Source organism: Protopterus annectens, chromosome 3.part1, assembly GCF_019279795.1.
Source record: "Protopterus annectens isolate FY-2018-M chromosome 3.part1, PAN1.0, whole genome shotgun sequence".
In the NCBI taxonomy this organism is placed as follows: Eukaryota; Metazoa; Chordata; order Ceratodontiformes; family Protopteridae; genus Protopterus; species Protopterus annectens.
This window is the reverse complement of record NC_056732.1, coordinates 1,700,034,239-1,700,048,964: the sequence shown is the minus strand read 5'-3', so window position 1 is coordinate 1,700,048,964 and position 14,726 is coordinate 1,700,034,239. Positions and strand designations below refer to the sequence as shown.

Below are 14,726 nucleotides of genomic sequence, written 5' to 3'. Positions count from 1 at the left end.
AACTCAGGGACCTCAAGCATGGATTGGGGTGAAGCTTCTTCTCTGAGATCCATGTCTGGGGTGGGCGACGTGTGTGTGTGTGTGTGTGTGTATGTGTGTGTGTGTGGGGGGGGGCAATGTGCTTCCTCTTACACAATCTCGTCCTTAGAATATTCTCAGAGAAGTTACCAGAACTTCCCTGATGAGTCTAACCCATACTGTGAAGCTCTTTTATGCCCTTCAAGTCATTTTTCCTGTTAAGTAAAAATGAAGATCAAATGCCAGCATCAAGGTCAGTGGTGTGGAGGGAAGGAACCAATGACATGAAGCCTGTTCCAGTTCTAAGATTTTAGATAATCTCCTAGACACCAAAGGGCCAAAAGGGCAGCTAGGAACCAAATCTGCTACTGCCTACAACACAGATGCCAATAACCGTGCCAACACTGTAGTGAGGGAATAGGACTGAAGCACCAAGCCAATGATAGTGTGTTTCAGTACCAAGGCATCAAAAGCTGATTGCGCTGAAAAAGACAACCGCCCAGAAACCATGGGTACTGGAGCTGGTACTGACCACTTGGCTTTGGTCCTGTCTTGACTACAGGGAGGTCAAAGTCAGAGTTGGCGCCAACATGACCACAGATGATGAGGGAACCAACACCAAGGAACATCTGATGGTACCATGGAAATTGGCATGGGTTCTCTTCTCAGTTCCTGAACTGCCTATTAGAAACTACCTTCCACAGCATGGATTACTGGCACATTCCGTGTAGGAGGGGGGCATCAGATCTAAGAGTTTTTCAGTAACCTAGGGCAGTGGATGCTACCAAAAAAGGTAAACTTTAATTTTTTTGTAGTGTTGGATAACTTTCTGATATTATTTCAATAATATGGTAAGGATTATCTGTTTTACTTTATTTACCCTTTGTTGACTGGGTTAGTCTCACTAGGCCACTGGCTTCTTCTAAGAGGAGAAGAGAGGTGGTATTCATACAGACTAAATTGGCTAGAGCACCACAGAACTTCCCCTACTCTTTTTCTAATAAATGCCATGGGATCTATTACATCCACCTGAGGTACCACCAACTTTGGCAGATAAGGCATCAGTTTAACATCTCATCTGAAGGAAGGACAGAAAAATGTAGCACCCCCCTCCCCCATGCTGCACTGCAGTATCCGTACTGGAAAAATTAATCAAAGCTCCTGGAGTAGGAATAGAACCCACTGCTTTCTAATCCTCCAGCACAGCACCAAAGGAGAGTCTGTTATCTATTGAGCTACTAACAATGTTATTATTACGGCATACAAAACTGCAGGCTGTTTCCATGTTTAAATGTTCCTTCAACTTCAAACGGGACTACTAAAACAAACGAAAATAATAAAAAAAACGCCACTGAGGACGAACACAAATATGAACGGTGATATCAAGTTTAATAACACAACAAGTAAATCACTAAGGGCTTTCACCAGAAAATACTGGCTTCTTCAGAGTGATTCTAACAAATAAAATAAGTCACATTTATGCTATCAATCAAATGCTGATAGGTGTAATTAAAAAGTTTTACAACCAATCTACAAGTGTAACTAACCGAAATGTAAGTGGTTTCTCTTCGTTTAAACAGGAAGTACAAACCATACACGTAATGAACTACCTCCACATTCTTACACTCTGTTTGTTAAATATTAAACATTCACCTTTATTAAATGAATACAAGCAATATGTATCAAAAATTGTAAATATTGAACAGTAATGCTCATAGTATACTTAAATAAGATAATCATAAAGTATGCACATAAAATTAAATCTGATTAGCTTTAAATTTTAAAATAGACATCAAAGAGACACTTTCGTTTAAACCAGGAGGTTTCAGGGCATTCAACCTAAGTTGCCACTCTGTCAACAAAGTAGGTGTCTTAGAGACTATGTCACCACCTCTCTCAGTGTTTGTGACACGATCTATCACAAAAAACAAAATTATTTAAAAATTTGAGCACGTGGTAGTGTGCAGATATAGTGCGTTGTGAACATCCTTTCTTTTAATAGTTCTCAAATGCTCAGACATCCTGTCCTTTAATCTGCGTATAGTCTTGCCAACGTAAAATGCCTCACATGCTGTACAAGAGGCTACACAAACAAGACTTTTAGTGTTGCAATTACAAAACCCTGGGCATGCTATGGTGTATTTATAATCAGTGACACAAAGGCAAGAACCCTCACCGATAAATCTACACCATCTACATGCCCCACATTTTTTCATACTTGATTTTTTGTTGGATTTAACCTCTTTTTCTAAAACTGACTTGATATTTTCACCTGTACTGTATACAATCAATGGTTCCTTGCCCAAAATCTCCTTACTGTGGTCACTTAAATAAGACCTCCACAGGTTTCTCAAACTTGCACCAAGCTCCTGTGACCTTTCGTATTTTAAAACAAAAAATGCTCCATTTTTTTCTTCTTTTACAGCATCAACCATGTACAGTTCCACCTCCTAAACTGCAGCAGATGTTACACTAGAAGTACTGTATGAATATGAAATACAGATCCAGTAAGGAACTACATATGCAGCTGATGTAGGTAGAGTACACTTTCAAGAAAAGCATAAAAGAGTTGCTAGAATAGGACTAAGCATCTAGAGATTTCCTTAATTATACAGCTTTCAGTGATTGAAGAAAAAATAAAAATTTCAAAAGTGTGTTGACACAGACTTGGAAATGCAGTTACTGAAAGATGTTATAATTAAAGGCCAGCCTATGCAAATATCAAGTAAGGGAAAAAATTCTGGCCTCATTTTTCCCCCCAGATAGGAAGCACATTGTGCCCCAGGCTGAACGTTGACAGATAAAATAACAGCTGCAAGCCAACCAAAAAGAGAAAAAAAAAGCTTGAGAAGATAATGCAAATATGAACCATATGTAACTTGACTTTCTACAGTACACATTTTTTTAACCTGTTATCTGCTTGCCTATCTATACTGATTTTCATTTGCCTTACTGTAAAGACATCCTGTCTGTTTAGAGGTCAAGTTGTACCAACCGTAATGTTTTGTTAATGGCCTTGGTCATCACTAATAAGGGTCCCTGCCCCAGACATCCTTCTCAGTTAACCAATTAACCAATAAAAATAAGTAACACAGAAGAGACTGCACTAAATAAATATATACAATCAAGAGCAACACTTGCATTAGTTTCACAGGTGAAAAATCTAAAGTTTAAGTATCCAGAGGCAACCAAAATGTTGAAGCAACAGCGATCCTGCCAACAGTGCAAAGAAGAATGTCCTCAACATACTTACTGCAAGCTTCAACAGACGTTCTATCATACGAGAATAGTCCATATCCTGGTGAGACAGTCAAAGATGAAGAAATATTAGATTTTGTTTCTTTTACATATGAAACACAACTCAAGACAATAATATTACAACGGTTAAGGCCTATAAGCTAAAACAGTTATAATTACTACAACAATTCTGCTTGTTCAGTTACTTCCACAGGGCTACTAATGAAATGGAGTGGAGGGTCTACTGCTTAAAGGAAAACTAAAAATATGCTTTTTCATTGTATATTTGCTTTCTGAGATACTTTAATGCATTAAAACAAATCTAGATGTTTCTTTTAACGTGCTCCTGTTTTAGTGTTTTCTTGTCTCCTTCCCACAATACATTTTTAGTCCAATTTATACTAGTCATGCTAGACACAAGAAAGTGATTATGTTTTCCTAGTCTATTAAGCTATAATGGCAGCAAAGTGAGACATTGGTATCTTACACACATTCTGTAGTAGGAGTGCTTGCATTTTTATTCCTGAATGACCATTGCATACATTTGCTCAGAGCTATTTTACAGCTCTGGCCAAAGAAAGCTGTTAACTTCCAAACTTTTGTAACTGCTATTTTGTAAATCTGCTGTGAGCACTGACATACCCTCTGCCACAATTCCTGAGGCGTTCAAGTTAGCACTTTAATCAGAACACTTCAAAGGACATAGGTTCATACTAGGCTATCTGCCCTAGAGCATTTATAAGCCTAGCCAGAGTGTTTTTGGCTTTCGCCACCCATTTTAAATTAATTTTGCTATGCCCTTTTTTGAGGTTAGTATACTGTGCCTCTGTCTAACAGTGACACAGAAGTGATACCCGGGGTAAACCTACGATCTCCCATCCACTCATCAAGATTCCTCTTGAAGAGAGTCAATGAGGGAATCTGCCTAACCTGGACTGGGATTTTATTCCAGAGTGAAGGGAGCCTCTGGGTTATGAATCTGTCCCTCCAGCATGTCCTATTTATTTCAGTGCTGAGGTTCAAGTCTCTCAAGCGCGTAGCTCGATGGGATTTGGATTTTCTGAGGTGCAGCATGTCCATTAATTCCAGGTTGGACATGGCTTTATACGTCAGGCACAGATCGCCTCTGAGCAGGCGGTATGCCACTGAGTACAGCTGGAGTTTCTTTAACCGGGCAGCATATGGCATCTGTTTGAGCCCTTTGATCCTCTTGGTGAGGTACTTTTGGGGTCTTTCCAGTTGCTGCAGGTGTCTGGTAAGGTACATCCCAAAAGGGGCACTGTACTCAATTATGGGCCTGATGAGGGATGAGTAAAGAGGCACGATGACCTCCCCTGATCTAGATGTGAATCCCTTCATGATTAGGTGGGCTATATAAAATGTTTTTCTAACCACTTTGGCCACGTGGTTGTCAAATGAGAGATTGCTATCAACTTGGGTCCCCAGGTCCCTAATTACTTCTTCTGTACTTAATGGATTACCACCTATGTGGTAATTTGTGGGCACTTTTTTTTTTTGCCAAAGGGGATGACTATACACTTTTTGGCGTTTAGCTTGAGGCCATGGCTCTGGCATCAGTTGTCTGTTTCTATGAGGCCCTTTTGGAGGATGCTTTGTGTCGGCTGGAGAGTCGATTATGGCGCCCAGTTTGCAGTCATCTGCGAACTTGGTCAGCCACAGTCCTTCCGTGTTGGCCTGTACCTCCGAGAAATATAGACCAAACAAGAGAGGTCCCAGGACTGAGCCTTGTGGGATGCCACTTGTAACTGGTTTGGAGTCTGACATGGCTCCAGCAATTCTAACCATGTGGGTTCTGTCCTTGAGCCAGTTTGCAACCCATCTAGTGACATAGGGGTTTATATTTAAGCTGGTGAGCTTATCTATAATGCCCGAGTGGGGTATTGTATCGAAGGCTTTTGTGAGGTCCAGGTAGGCTGTGTGGACCACCTTCCCCTCGTCAATGGCCTTGGTGACTATTTCACAGAAATCGATCAGGTTTAAGAGGCAGGATCTGCCCTTAACAAAGCCGAACTAGGTAGGATTCAGTGTCTGTAGGTCCCCAATATCTTTATTTATGAGGTCCATGATGATCCTTTCCATAGCTTTGTAGACCAAGCTAGTCAGGCTTATGGGGCGATAGTTTCCAGGATCCGTTGAGGAACCACCTTTGTGGAGAGGGACCACTGTTGCTGTACACCACTCTTTGGGTACATATCCTGTAGTAAGGCTGAGATTGAACAGTAGTTTTATGTTTGGGTTTAGCTCTTCTTGGAGTTCATGTAGGACGCAGCCCGGGACACCGTCTGGTCCCATTGATGCTGTGTTTTTTGCTTTGGAGAGGGCGGTTCTTACCTGAGCATCTGAGATGTCAGGGGGGCAGCACTCTGCTGGGATAGATATTTGCCCTTTTGGTGGGGAGGAGGGGGGGAGTTTGCGCTGAACCTGTCAGCTAGGATGTTGGCAATGTCTGTGGGTTCCGTGTAGTTTTTGTCATTTTGGACTAATTCTGAGCATATCTGGGAATTCCCACCCAGGTTCCTAACATTCCTAACATAACTAAAGAAAGTCTTGTAATTATCCTTAGTGTCCTGTGCAATTTTTCTCTCGAAGCTGGCCTTAGACGATTTTATGAGTGCCCGTAGTTTTTTTGCTAATACTGATCAGAGATGCCTTCCCTTTTTGGGATTTTGCTCTATCATGTAGTAGCTTCCTCCTTCTATTGTATAGTTTTGTTTATGGCTGGGGTCCACCAGACAGGACGTCTGCCTTTGGAGGATTGGGTCTTGGTTTTATTTGGGATTGCATGATCCATGCATTCCTGAAGGTGTTCATAGAATGCGTTTATAAAGGATTCTGCGGTCTGGGCCGTATTTTCCACAGGCCCGGGGGCTTTGAAGGATTCCACCTCGGTTTTGAGGATTGTGAAATTTGCTTTAGAGAAGTTTTTCACTGTGGTTTTCTGGGCAGGGGGTGGGGTCGGGATGTGAATATCCAGTGAGATTAGTTTATGGTCTGATCTTACCAGTGAGGGATACACTTCTGGTCTGGAGCACAGAGTCCCCATGTTGGTGATGATCAGGTCCAGTACGTTTTCCCCTCTTGTGGGAGTGGCAACAACTTGTTCCATAGCATTTGGGTTTATAAATTCTAGGAACCTTTGGGCTAGGGTGTTGCAGCTAGAGTAATGCTCCCAGTCTGTGTTTGGGTAGTTGAAGTCACCCAATATAATGGTGTTTGGAGAGACCTTCATATTTTCCAGTGTTCTCAGGAAGGCCGAGTGGGGTTCCTGGGTATGGGAGGGTGATCTGTAGCAGGCTATAAACTGGAAGGCAGTTTTACCCACTGTTAGTTGCACAAGGATAGTCTCTGATGCTTCGTGCTGTGCCACCAACCTGGAGGTGTGGGTATCTTTGACGAATATTGATACTCCCCCTCCTTTTGTGGTTCGGTCCAAGTTTTGGGGCCGAAAAGCATGGTATGAAGTATAACATGGTAGTGCTGGGGTGCTCTCGGGAGCCTTGAACCAGGTTTGTTACTGCACAGATATCGATGTTCTCCATGCTAAGGAGAGTTTCGAGTGCATGCATCTTGAGGTTTAGACTTCTGGCGTTGAGTAGCATTACTCTTAGTTTCTTATCCCTTGTGATACCTATGTAGGTGGGTTTGTCTTTTGAGCCTTGCCTAAAAAAGTCACTATGGGGGTAGCAAGAGCCTTTGCCAATATCCGAAAGCCCAGGGGTGACAGGTGCAAGCCGTCCCTAGCGAAGCATCGTGGCTTGTCGAGCATGTCATCCCAGGCTGACAGGCATTGGATCCTCTTTGAATGACACCAATACGCAAGCCAATTGTTGAAATTGATCATCTTGTCTTCATATTGTGGCATCATTCTTGGCGAGGGTAAGATGCTACTCAAGGTCAGGGTCATACCGGCCTGGGCTACATGCTCAAAGAGCTCCTCTATGTCTCTTTTCATGTAGTACAGGGAGGTACGTCTCAGGTCATTCACACCAGCATGGACAATGACGGAGTCATATTTGTACTTGCCTTGGAGTGACCTGAGTGCTTGTGTTATGTGACGGATCCTAGCGCCTGACAGGCAGCTCACCGTGACCTTATCCTTGTTCAGCCTGGTGAGCGGGACGTCAGTGTGCCTGACGATAGAGTCACCTATTAAAAGTGTATCAGGGGTGTTGTTTAGCCTTAAGGGCTGTGACTGTTCGGCACACTGGCTTTGTGAGCTATGTGTTGCACATGTTTTGTTTTGGGGTAGTGGTTGCTTGGGTGTCTGCTTTGGAGGTCTCTGCTGCTTAGGCAGATTTTTATTTAGAGCCTCCGAGTATGTTTTTGTGTGTTTATGTGTTTGGTTTGCTGTTGTGGTAGGTCTATGTGAGACTGGAATTGTAGTGAGTGTGGTTTCCTTCTCCTCCTGACTGGTTACGCCAGTACTGAGTTGAGAGAGCTTAGCCTCCAGTTTGGCTATATGATTGCATCTCTCACATGTGTTGGAATTTGTTGGGAGGAGGAGAGGGTTGTCTGTGTACATGAGGCAGTTGTAACATTGCCTCAAGATTCCCAGATTCACCAGCTGGACCGGAGAGGAGATTGACAACTGACCTTTGGACATGCTAGAATAGTATTGGGAATTCCTTTATAATTGATAAAAAAGGCCAATGGGGAGCAAGGCACTCAAGGGGAGTTTGTGAGGGTGTAGTGCTTTTAATTTTTTAGTGCTGACTTAATGAGCAAGTGCCAGGTAACTTAAATGCAATGTGTTACAGGTAACTTAAAAGCAAAATCGACAAACAGTAACTTTCTTTCAAGTGAAACAAGGAAATAAGTACAGTAAGCAATGCATATATCACTAGGGATCCACAGAAGCGCTGAAAAACCGCATTTTAGGTGGAATTAGCGTTTCAGGGAAATAACAAACAAACAAACAACAAGCACACAAACAAAGCTAGATTCAGCAGGCCTGGATCTAGTCTATGCTACAGCAAACAAGGTGTACCAATTTCAGTAAGAAACAGTTCAAATATGCACGCACTATAAGCCTTTAACCAGAAATTCCCAGCTCAGAAGGCCAGAGTCCAGCCTCTCCTCCCACAAGAGTGCAGACCACGAATCTTCTTAATGTAAAATAACTGTCCTGAAGCCCAAGTGCTTAAACCAGAACTAATACACTTTTAGAATAACAGACACTGAGCCCTCAATCAACAGTTCCCAACTTAGAAGGATGTAAGCTACCTGTCCTGCCACTACAGTGCACACTTAGAATGATAGCTACACTTCAATCAAGTTACTACCAAGCAGTAATAAATACAATTGAATACTTTAAAGAATGCCTGGATTAGTGCTCACGTTATACAAACAAAGCTAGATTCAGCAGGCCTGGATTTAGTCTATGCTACAGCAAACAAGGTGTACCAATTTCAGTAAGCAGCAGTTCAAATATGCAGGCACTATAAGCCTTTAACCAGAAATTCCCAGCTCAGAAGGGCAGAGTCCAGCCTCTCCTCCCACAAGAGTGCAGACCACGAACCCTCTTAATGTAAAATAACTGGCCTGAAGCCCAAGTGCTTAAACCAGAATTAATACACTTTTAGAATAACAGACACTGAACCCTCAATCAGCAATTCCCAACTTAGAAGGATGTAAGCTACCTGTTCTGCCACTACAGTGCAGACCACAAACCTTCTTAATGTAAAACAACTGGTCTGAAGCCCAAGTGCATAAACTAAAATGCTTAGAATGAGTTACACCAAGCAGTAATAAATACAATTGAGTACTTTTAAGATGACGCAAAAGCAAAATAAAGTAGGAAGAAACACAAATACAGTAAAAGCAGATAAAAAAAAAATTAAGTGGAAAGAGAGAAAGGAGTAGCAGAAACTAAGCTGATTGGCCTTTTCAAATGTTCTCCCTGTACTGGGTAGAATGAGGTAATGACACCAGACTGGGAGGAGGGGCCCAGATCAAATTTACACTAGGGGCGGGCAACTGCAAAGCCACCAACTATAAAAACACTATACCAACACAGAGGGAGGGTGGGATACAAACTGCAGAAATGTTTCTCACAGCTGAAAAGCTGCAGTGAGCCTTTAAATGAAAGTTTTAAACAGCTAAAGGAGCCTCTAGAAAAAAAAGAGTTTAACTGCAACAAGTTATCAGAAACAAATAACCCAACAGATGCTTAATAAAAGTGGACAATCTCCAGTTAATACCTCACACACAATGAAACTAGCTAGAAAAATACACAGTGCACAAAGTGCTATAAATAACAAAGAAATAAAGAACAAAATAAACAAAAAACAGGATAGTTAATGTTACATATTATAGCTCCGAGTTTCCTCAGTGTCCTTCCTTCGATCAGTTCACTGTGAAATGACAGAACACTCACAACTTAACTTCTTAGGTCCTGCTACTCCCTAGTGTCTGCAGCAGCAGGAAGATTTTGTTGTTGTCGCTATCCTGAATGTTGGGAGAAATGTGCCAGTGTGTTTACTATTCTTGCTTAAAAGTATTTTCACAAGCACAGTACAAAAAAGTACAACTATCTGTTCCTGATGAACTAAAGATCACTAGCAACAGACAACACTCTTGCCTTTGGTGTGGAAGGCTGTGGGTTCTATTCCCACAAACCAATTAGATATATTGTTGACAATGTAGTGCAGTATTGGGGGGGGGGTTACACTCGTGTGTGTGTGTGTGTGTGTGTGTGTGTGTGTGTGTGTGTGTGTGTGTGTGTGTGTGTGTGTGTGTGTGTGTGTCTGTTGAAATGATGAGATGTTAAACTGAGGTCCCATGTGCTTGAGTCCATGGTAGCTCAGGTGGATGTAAGAGGGAAAAAAAGGAAGAGTAGGGGAAGTTTCCAGATGCCCTGGCCAAATTGCCCCTAATAGTATAAATACTATCTTGGGTCTCCCTCCTGAAAAAGAAACCATTAGCCAAGAAGGACAACATGGTCAACAAGGGATAAATACAAATTTAAATAAAAAAAAAATTAAAATGTTAGATTTTTAAAATCAAGGCATAAATGCCTTCATACATTACATCTTTACCTCTTCTGCTGCATTATCCCTGGATTTATGTTGTAACATACTGTTTACTTCATCAAAAACACAATCCTTGAGCATGACATCATTGGTTCTGTGTAGAAGTCTAATACTTTCTGTAAAACTGTTGCAGTTACAGAAAATATCACTTTTAAGTGGATCACTATACAAAATATATAGTCAGCTATTAGGGTTGCAGTCTTAGATGAACAAATTGGGATGACCTTACTGAAACTTGAGATTATGCAGACAAACCATGTCATCACCAAATGAAAAATAATGACTTATTTTCACCTATTACCAAGAAAAACACTTGTGTGCAATGTTGATTTAAGCATAAATAAACTATTTATAGTATCAAAGAATTCTTTAACATTTAAGGAAAATTTAGAAAATGCTTTACACTGAAACGTATTCACAAATTTACCATTTTCATGCCCCAACTCACAAAAGAATTGCCCAAAAGTCGGGGGAGACGGGGAAAACATATCAACTAGGTGACAGTTTTCTCTGCCTCTCTGCAATAAAGAGTGGAAAACAGTTTCACGCCTCTCTCTTTTTGTAAACACCAGCTGCTGAGCTCCTTGCTGTTCAAAGCTCAAGCATGGTGGTAAGAAACTATTACAGGCTCTCAGTTAATTTTCCAGGCAGGAGCAAGAGATGAAGCAAGAAGCCTACCATGTTCTCAAGAAGTGGTAGCAATTACAACTTCAAAAATTGACTGGGGAGCTGATAGTATACTCTTTAATGTCGTAGCTAGCTTCTCTAGTACCTGGTGCTCTTCAACAATCTGACACTATTCGACAATTGTCTCCTTCATGGAACTGTAGTAAAGCATTTTCTACAAATGCAACAGACGGCTTGCAACAATTAGAATACCTATCACACAGTGCTTCAGCCCTAACTGCAAACATATTACCAGTAATTTCTGAACGTAAATACTGCAATACTGCACCACTGGTAACTGCAGATTGCTCCCTTAACACCTTGCACCAAGGGAAGCGGCTTCCTCTGTCCAACCTTAACCACATAGCTAATGCTCTTTTCTCTCAAATTCTAATGAGAACAGGCTAAGCTATAAATTATTTCAGTACAAGCACCCCACAGAATCAAGAATTAATGCTTTGAGTCTGCATAAGACAGTACAGTTGTATCTCACTTACCATAATTGTAGATGCTCGAGTATCAGTGTTGCAGTACTGATTCTAAAGTCTTCCTGTCATGTAGAAGCCCTGACTGGCCACATTTACAAAGTCATTGCATCATCCCTAGCAGACACACAGACTATGACATTTGGATGTAAGGGTATACACAAAGGATGTCCTTCTGTGCCATCTTCAGTCTGATGCCGGAGGACAGCACGGCCTCCCCAGTTGTCTGAATTTGAGTAAAAAAAGTAGGAGAATCATAGGGGAGGGTGGTTGAGATAAGTGGAATTATTTGCAGAGAACTCCTTTACCCCTTGCACCCAGCAAGGGGGAGACAAGAGGTCAGCAGATACAGGGGATGGAGGGTGGGAATATGTATGGTAACACTGATCTACTTGAACAGCTACAATTAAGGTAAGTGGGATACAACTGTACTATGTTCTTCACAGTCAATGTTGCACACCGATTCTTTGGAGGACTATGAAAGCCTACAGATGGGTGGTAGATTATTTGCAGGACCCTAGGAAGTAAGATTTTGCAGGATGGCAGTATCAACACCTGCTCTAGCCTTGGAAACCTTGCCTAGGTTGTAATATTTTCTAAAGATGTGCACAGAGTTCCAGTGTGGATGCCTTTAGAATGGCCTGGGTTGAGACTCCTTTAAGGAATGCAATGGCAGTTGCCCCATGCCTGGTGGAGTGGGCTTTAGTATGTTCTGGCAGATCTTTTCCATGGTGTGAGTAACAAAACGTAATGCAGTTTGCTATTCATTTTGAAATGGTTTGTTTGAAGACAGGCTGCCCCGTTTACCCTCTGTGAAAGCCACCAGTAATTGCTCTAGTAGGATTTTTTTTCTTCTTGAGATAATACCTGCTCTGCCAATACACACAAATGAAGGACTTGCGCTGCCCTGTTTTGTAGATATGAGAAGAAAACTGGTAGGTGGATAAACTGATATAGGGCAAGTTCTGATACCACCTTAGGCATAAAGGATGCCAAAGACAGTGAAAAGGTTTTACATGAAGGCTTGTAGCTCAAACTCTCCTAGCTGATGCGACAACTATAAGAAAAGTAGTCTTCTGGATAATTCTCTTTAGACAGGCTGTGGCAGCAGGTTCAGAGTGGGACAAGGTTAGTGTTTCTAACATATATTTTAGATCATGTGCAGCAATAGGGTTCATTCTGGGTGGTCTCAAGTGAATTACCCTTTTCAGGAAATATCTCATATGGGGGTGTGAGAAGATAGGTGGAGCACTGTGCAAGCAAGCTGAGATAGCACATGCATGTACTTTAATGCTGGAATAAGGGAGTCCCTGTCTAAAAAGGCCGAACAGGTACTGCAAGACGGAGTTGTGTTTGCCTGAGAAAGGTTGGTGTTCTTGCTGCGACACAGGTGGAAAATCTTTTCCATTTTGCCAGGTATGATTTCCTGGTATTGGGTTTCCTTGAGTCACTTAGAATAGGAAGCACATCCTAGGGAGAGGAGGCATTCCTTGGTGTTGAAGCCCAATCCTCCAGGCTATTAACCAGAGGGTGGCTAGTTCAGGGTGGAAAACAGATCCCTTCCCTTGGCTTGGCTGAGGAGACCTACCTCCTGTGGTAGGGTTCAGAATCTCCCCTCACTAAGAGGGAGAACCAGTGTTGCCTTAGCCAGAAGACAGCCACTAGGACCATGCTGGGTCTGTCCTCCCTAACTTGTCAGTACCCTTGGGATCAGAAGCAATGGAGGAATGCATACAGAAACCAGTTCGTCCACTTGAAAGAGAAAGCATCTGTTTTCCAGATCCCTGTTTGTTGAGTTCTGGAGCACAACTTCTGTAGCTGTTTGTTGTGGTGAGATGTGAACAGTCTAGTGAGGAGACCCTCGCCCAATGTAAAGTCCAGGAAGACCTCCCTCTTCAGCATCTATTCAATGGGGTTGAGAAGATTCCTGCTTAGATCATCTGCCAGGGTATGGTTCTCACCTGGAATATAAGAAGCTATGAGGGTTAGCCCTATTTCTTGAACCCAAAATCCAAATCTTCCTTGAAAGGTTGTACAGAGGGTAGGGCATAGTTCCCCCTTATTTATGTACCACAGCACTGTGGTGTTCAGTCCAGATATCCAAGATCCCCGATCTTAAGTTGCGTCAGAAAGCCTTTACATGGCCAGGTAGACTGCTACTAGCGCCATCTGACTTGTATTCCATTTTCTCTGCTGAGGAGACCAAATGCCCTGCACTTTTTCAGGGAACCTAGGTGGGCCCCAAGCTATGTCCGAACCGTCGGCAGTGATGGTCTTGTCTGCTTCTGGTAAACAGAAATTTGCCCATGGCTTCTATTGTATGGTGTTCTTCCACCATACAAACGCCTTTTTCAAGCATAGAAGGAGAGGCAGTAGGGTTCCCAGGGATTGAGAATGCTGTTTCCAGCATTTTTCAGGAATCACTGAAGTTTTATCATATATAACTTTGCAAGTGGGATCATGAGAATGCAGGATGCCATGCACCCCAGAATTCTTAGGTACTCCCTTACTGGGGTGTGTTCCTTTGGAAAGAGACTGATTAGGTAAGCTTGTTATGTAAGTTATCTTGTCCTGGGGAAGGAGGGCTTTCTGCTGGACCAAATCTACAAGGGTTCAAAGAAAGAGGATCCTTGTTTGAGGAAGAGTTTTGTGATTTTTTGAAGATTTAGGGTGAAACCTACCTTCTGAAAGTAGTCTATATGATCTGCAAGGTGTTTTATGGTCTCTGCTGTGGATTTCTCCTGAATAAGACAGACATATAAGTCTCTGCCTGGCTATTGCTGATCTCTGTCTGCATTTGATTCTGAATTGAAGTTATTCATTTTAAGGTTTGGTTACTTCTATTTTTTTATCCTTTTTCTTGCATTGCATTTTGTTTTGTTTTAAGTTTTTTGTTCTTTTAGAGTTTTAAGAGGTCTTAGCTAGGGTCAGTTAGATAAGTATTCCTTGACAGTGAATAACATCCAGCTAATTAGTGGGAAGAGCTGAGAAACAACATTCCTCATTTAACTAGAAATATTTAGATGCATCTTTATTTAGATGATGTGCTTGTTTGACTTGCTGTTCTCTGATTTTTCCCACACACCCATCCTACTGCTGCTGTACTCAAACTTGGTGGCTTTTGAGTTGCCCGTCCCATACTATAAATCTGATTTTGGACACTCCTTCCAGGCCCATCTCATAAGCTCATTCTACAGAGTACTGAGAGATCAGCTGGAAAGGCCCACCCCATTACTCTCAAACTTAAATGATCTTCTGTTTCCTCCCT

At 42.0% G+C, this 14,726-nt stretch overlaps 1 protein-coding gene across 1 annotated transcript in view; it reads right to left on the bottom strand.

Moving 5' to 3' along the window:
• Positions 1 to 14,726, bottom strand: part of DGAT1 (diacylglycerol O-acyltransferase 1) — a gene marked incomplete in the record, with an annotated part of 1,335,127 nt that overhangs the window by 535,180 nt on the left and 785,221 nt on the right. The window contains 1 exon segment of the mRNA XM_044067713.1: positions 3,272 to 3,316. Coding sequence (XP_043923648.1) covers positions 3,272 to 3,316 — 45 coding nt within the window.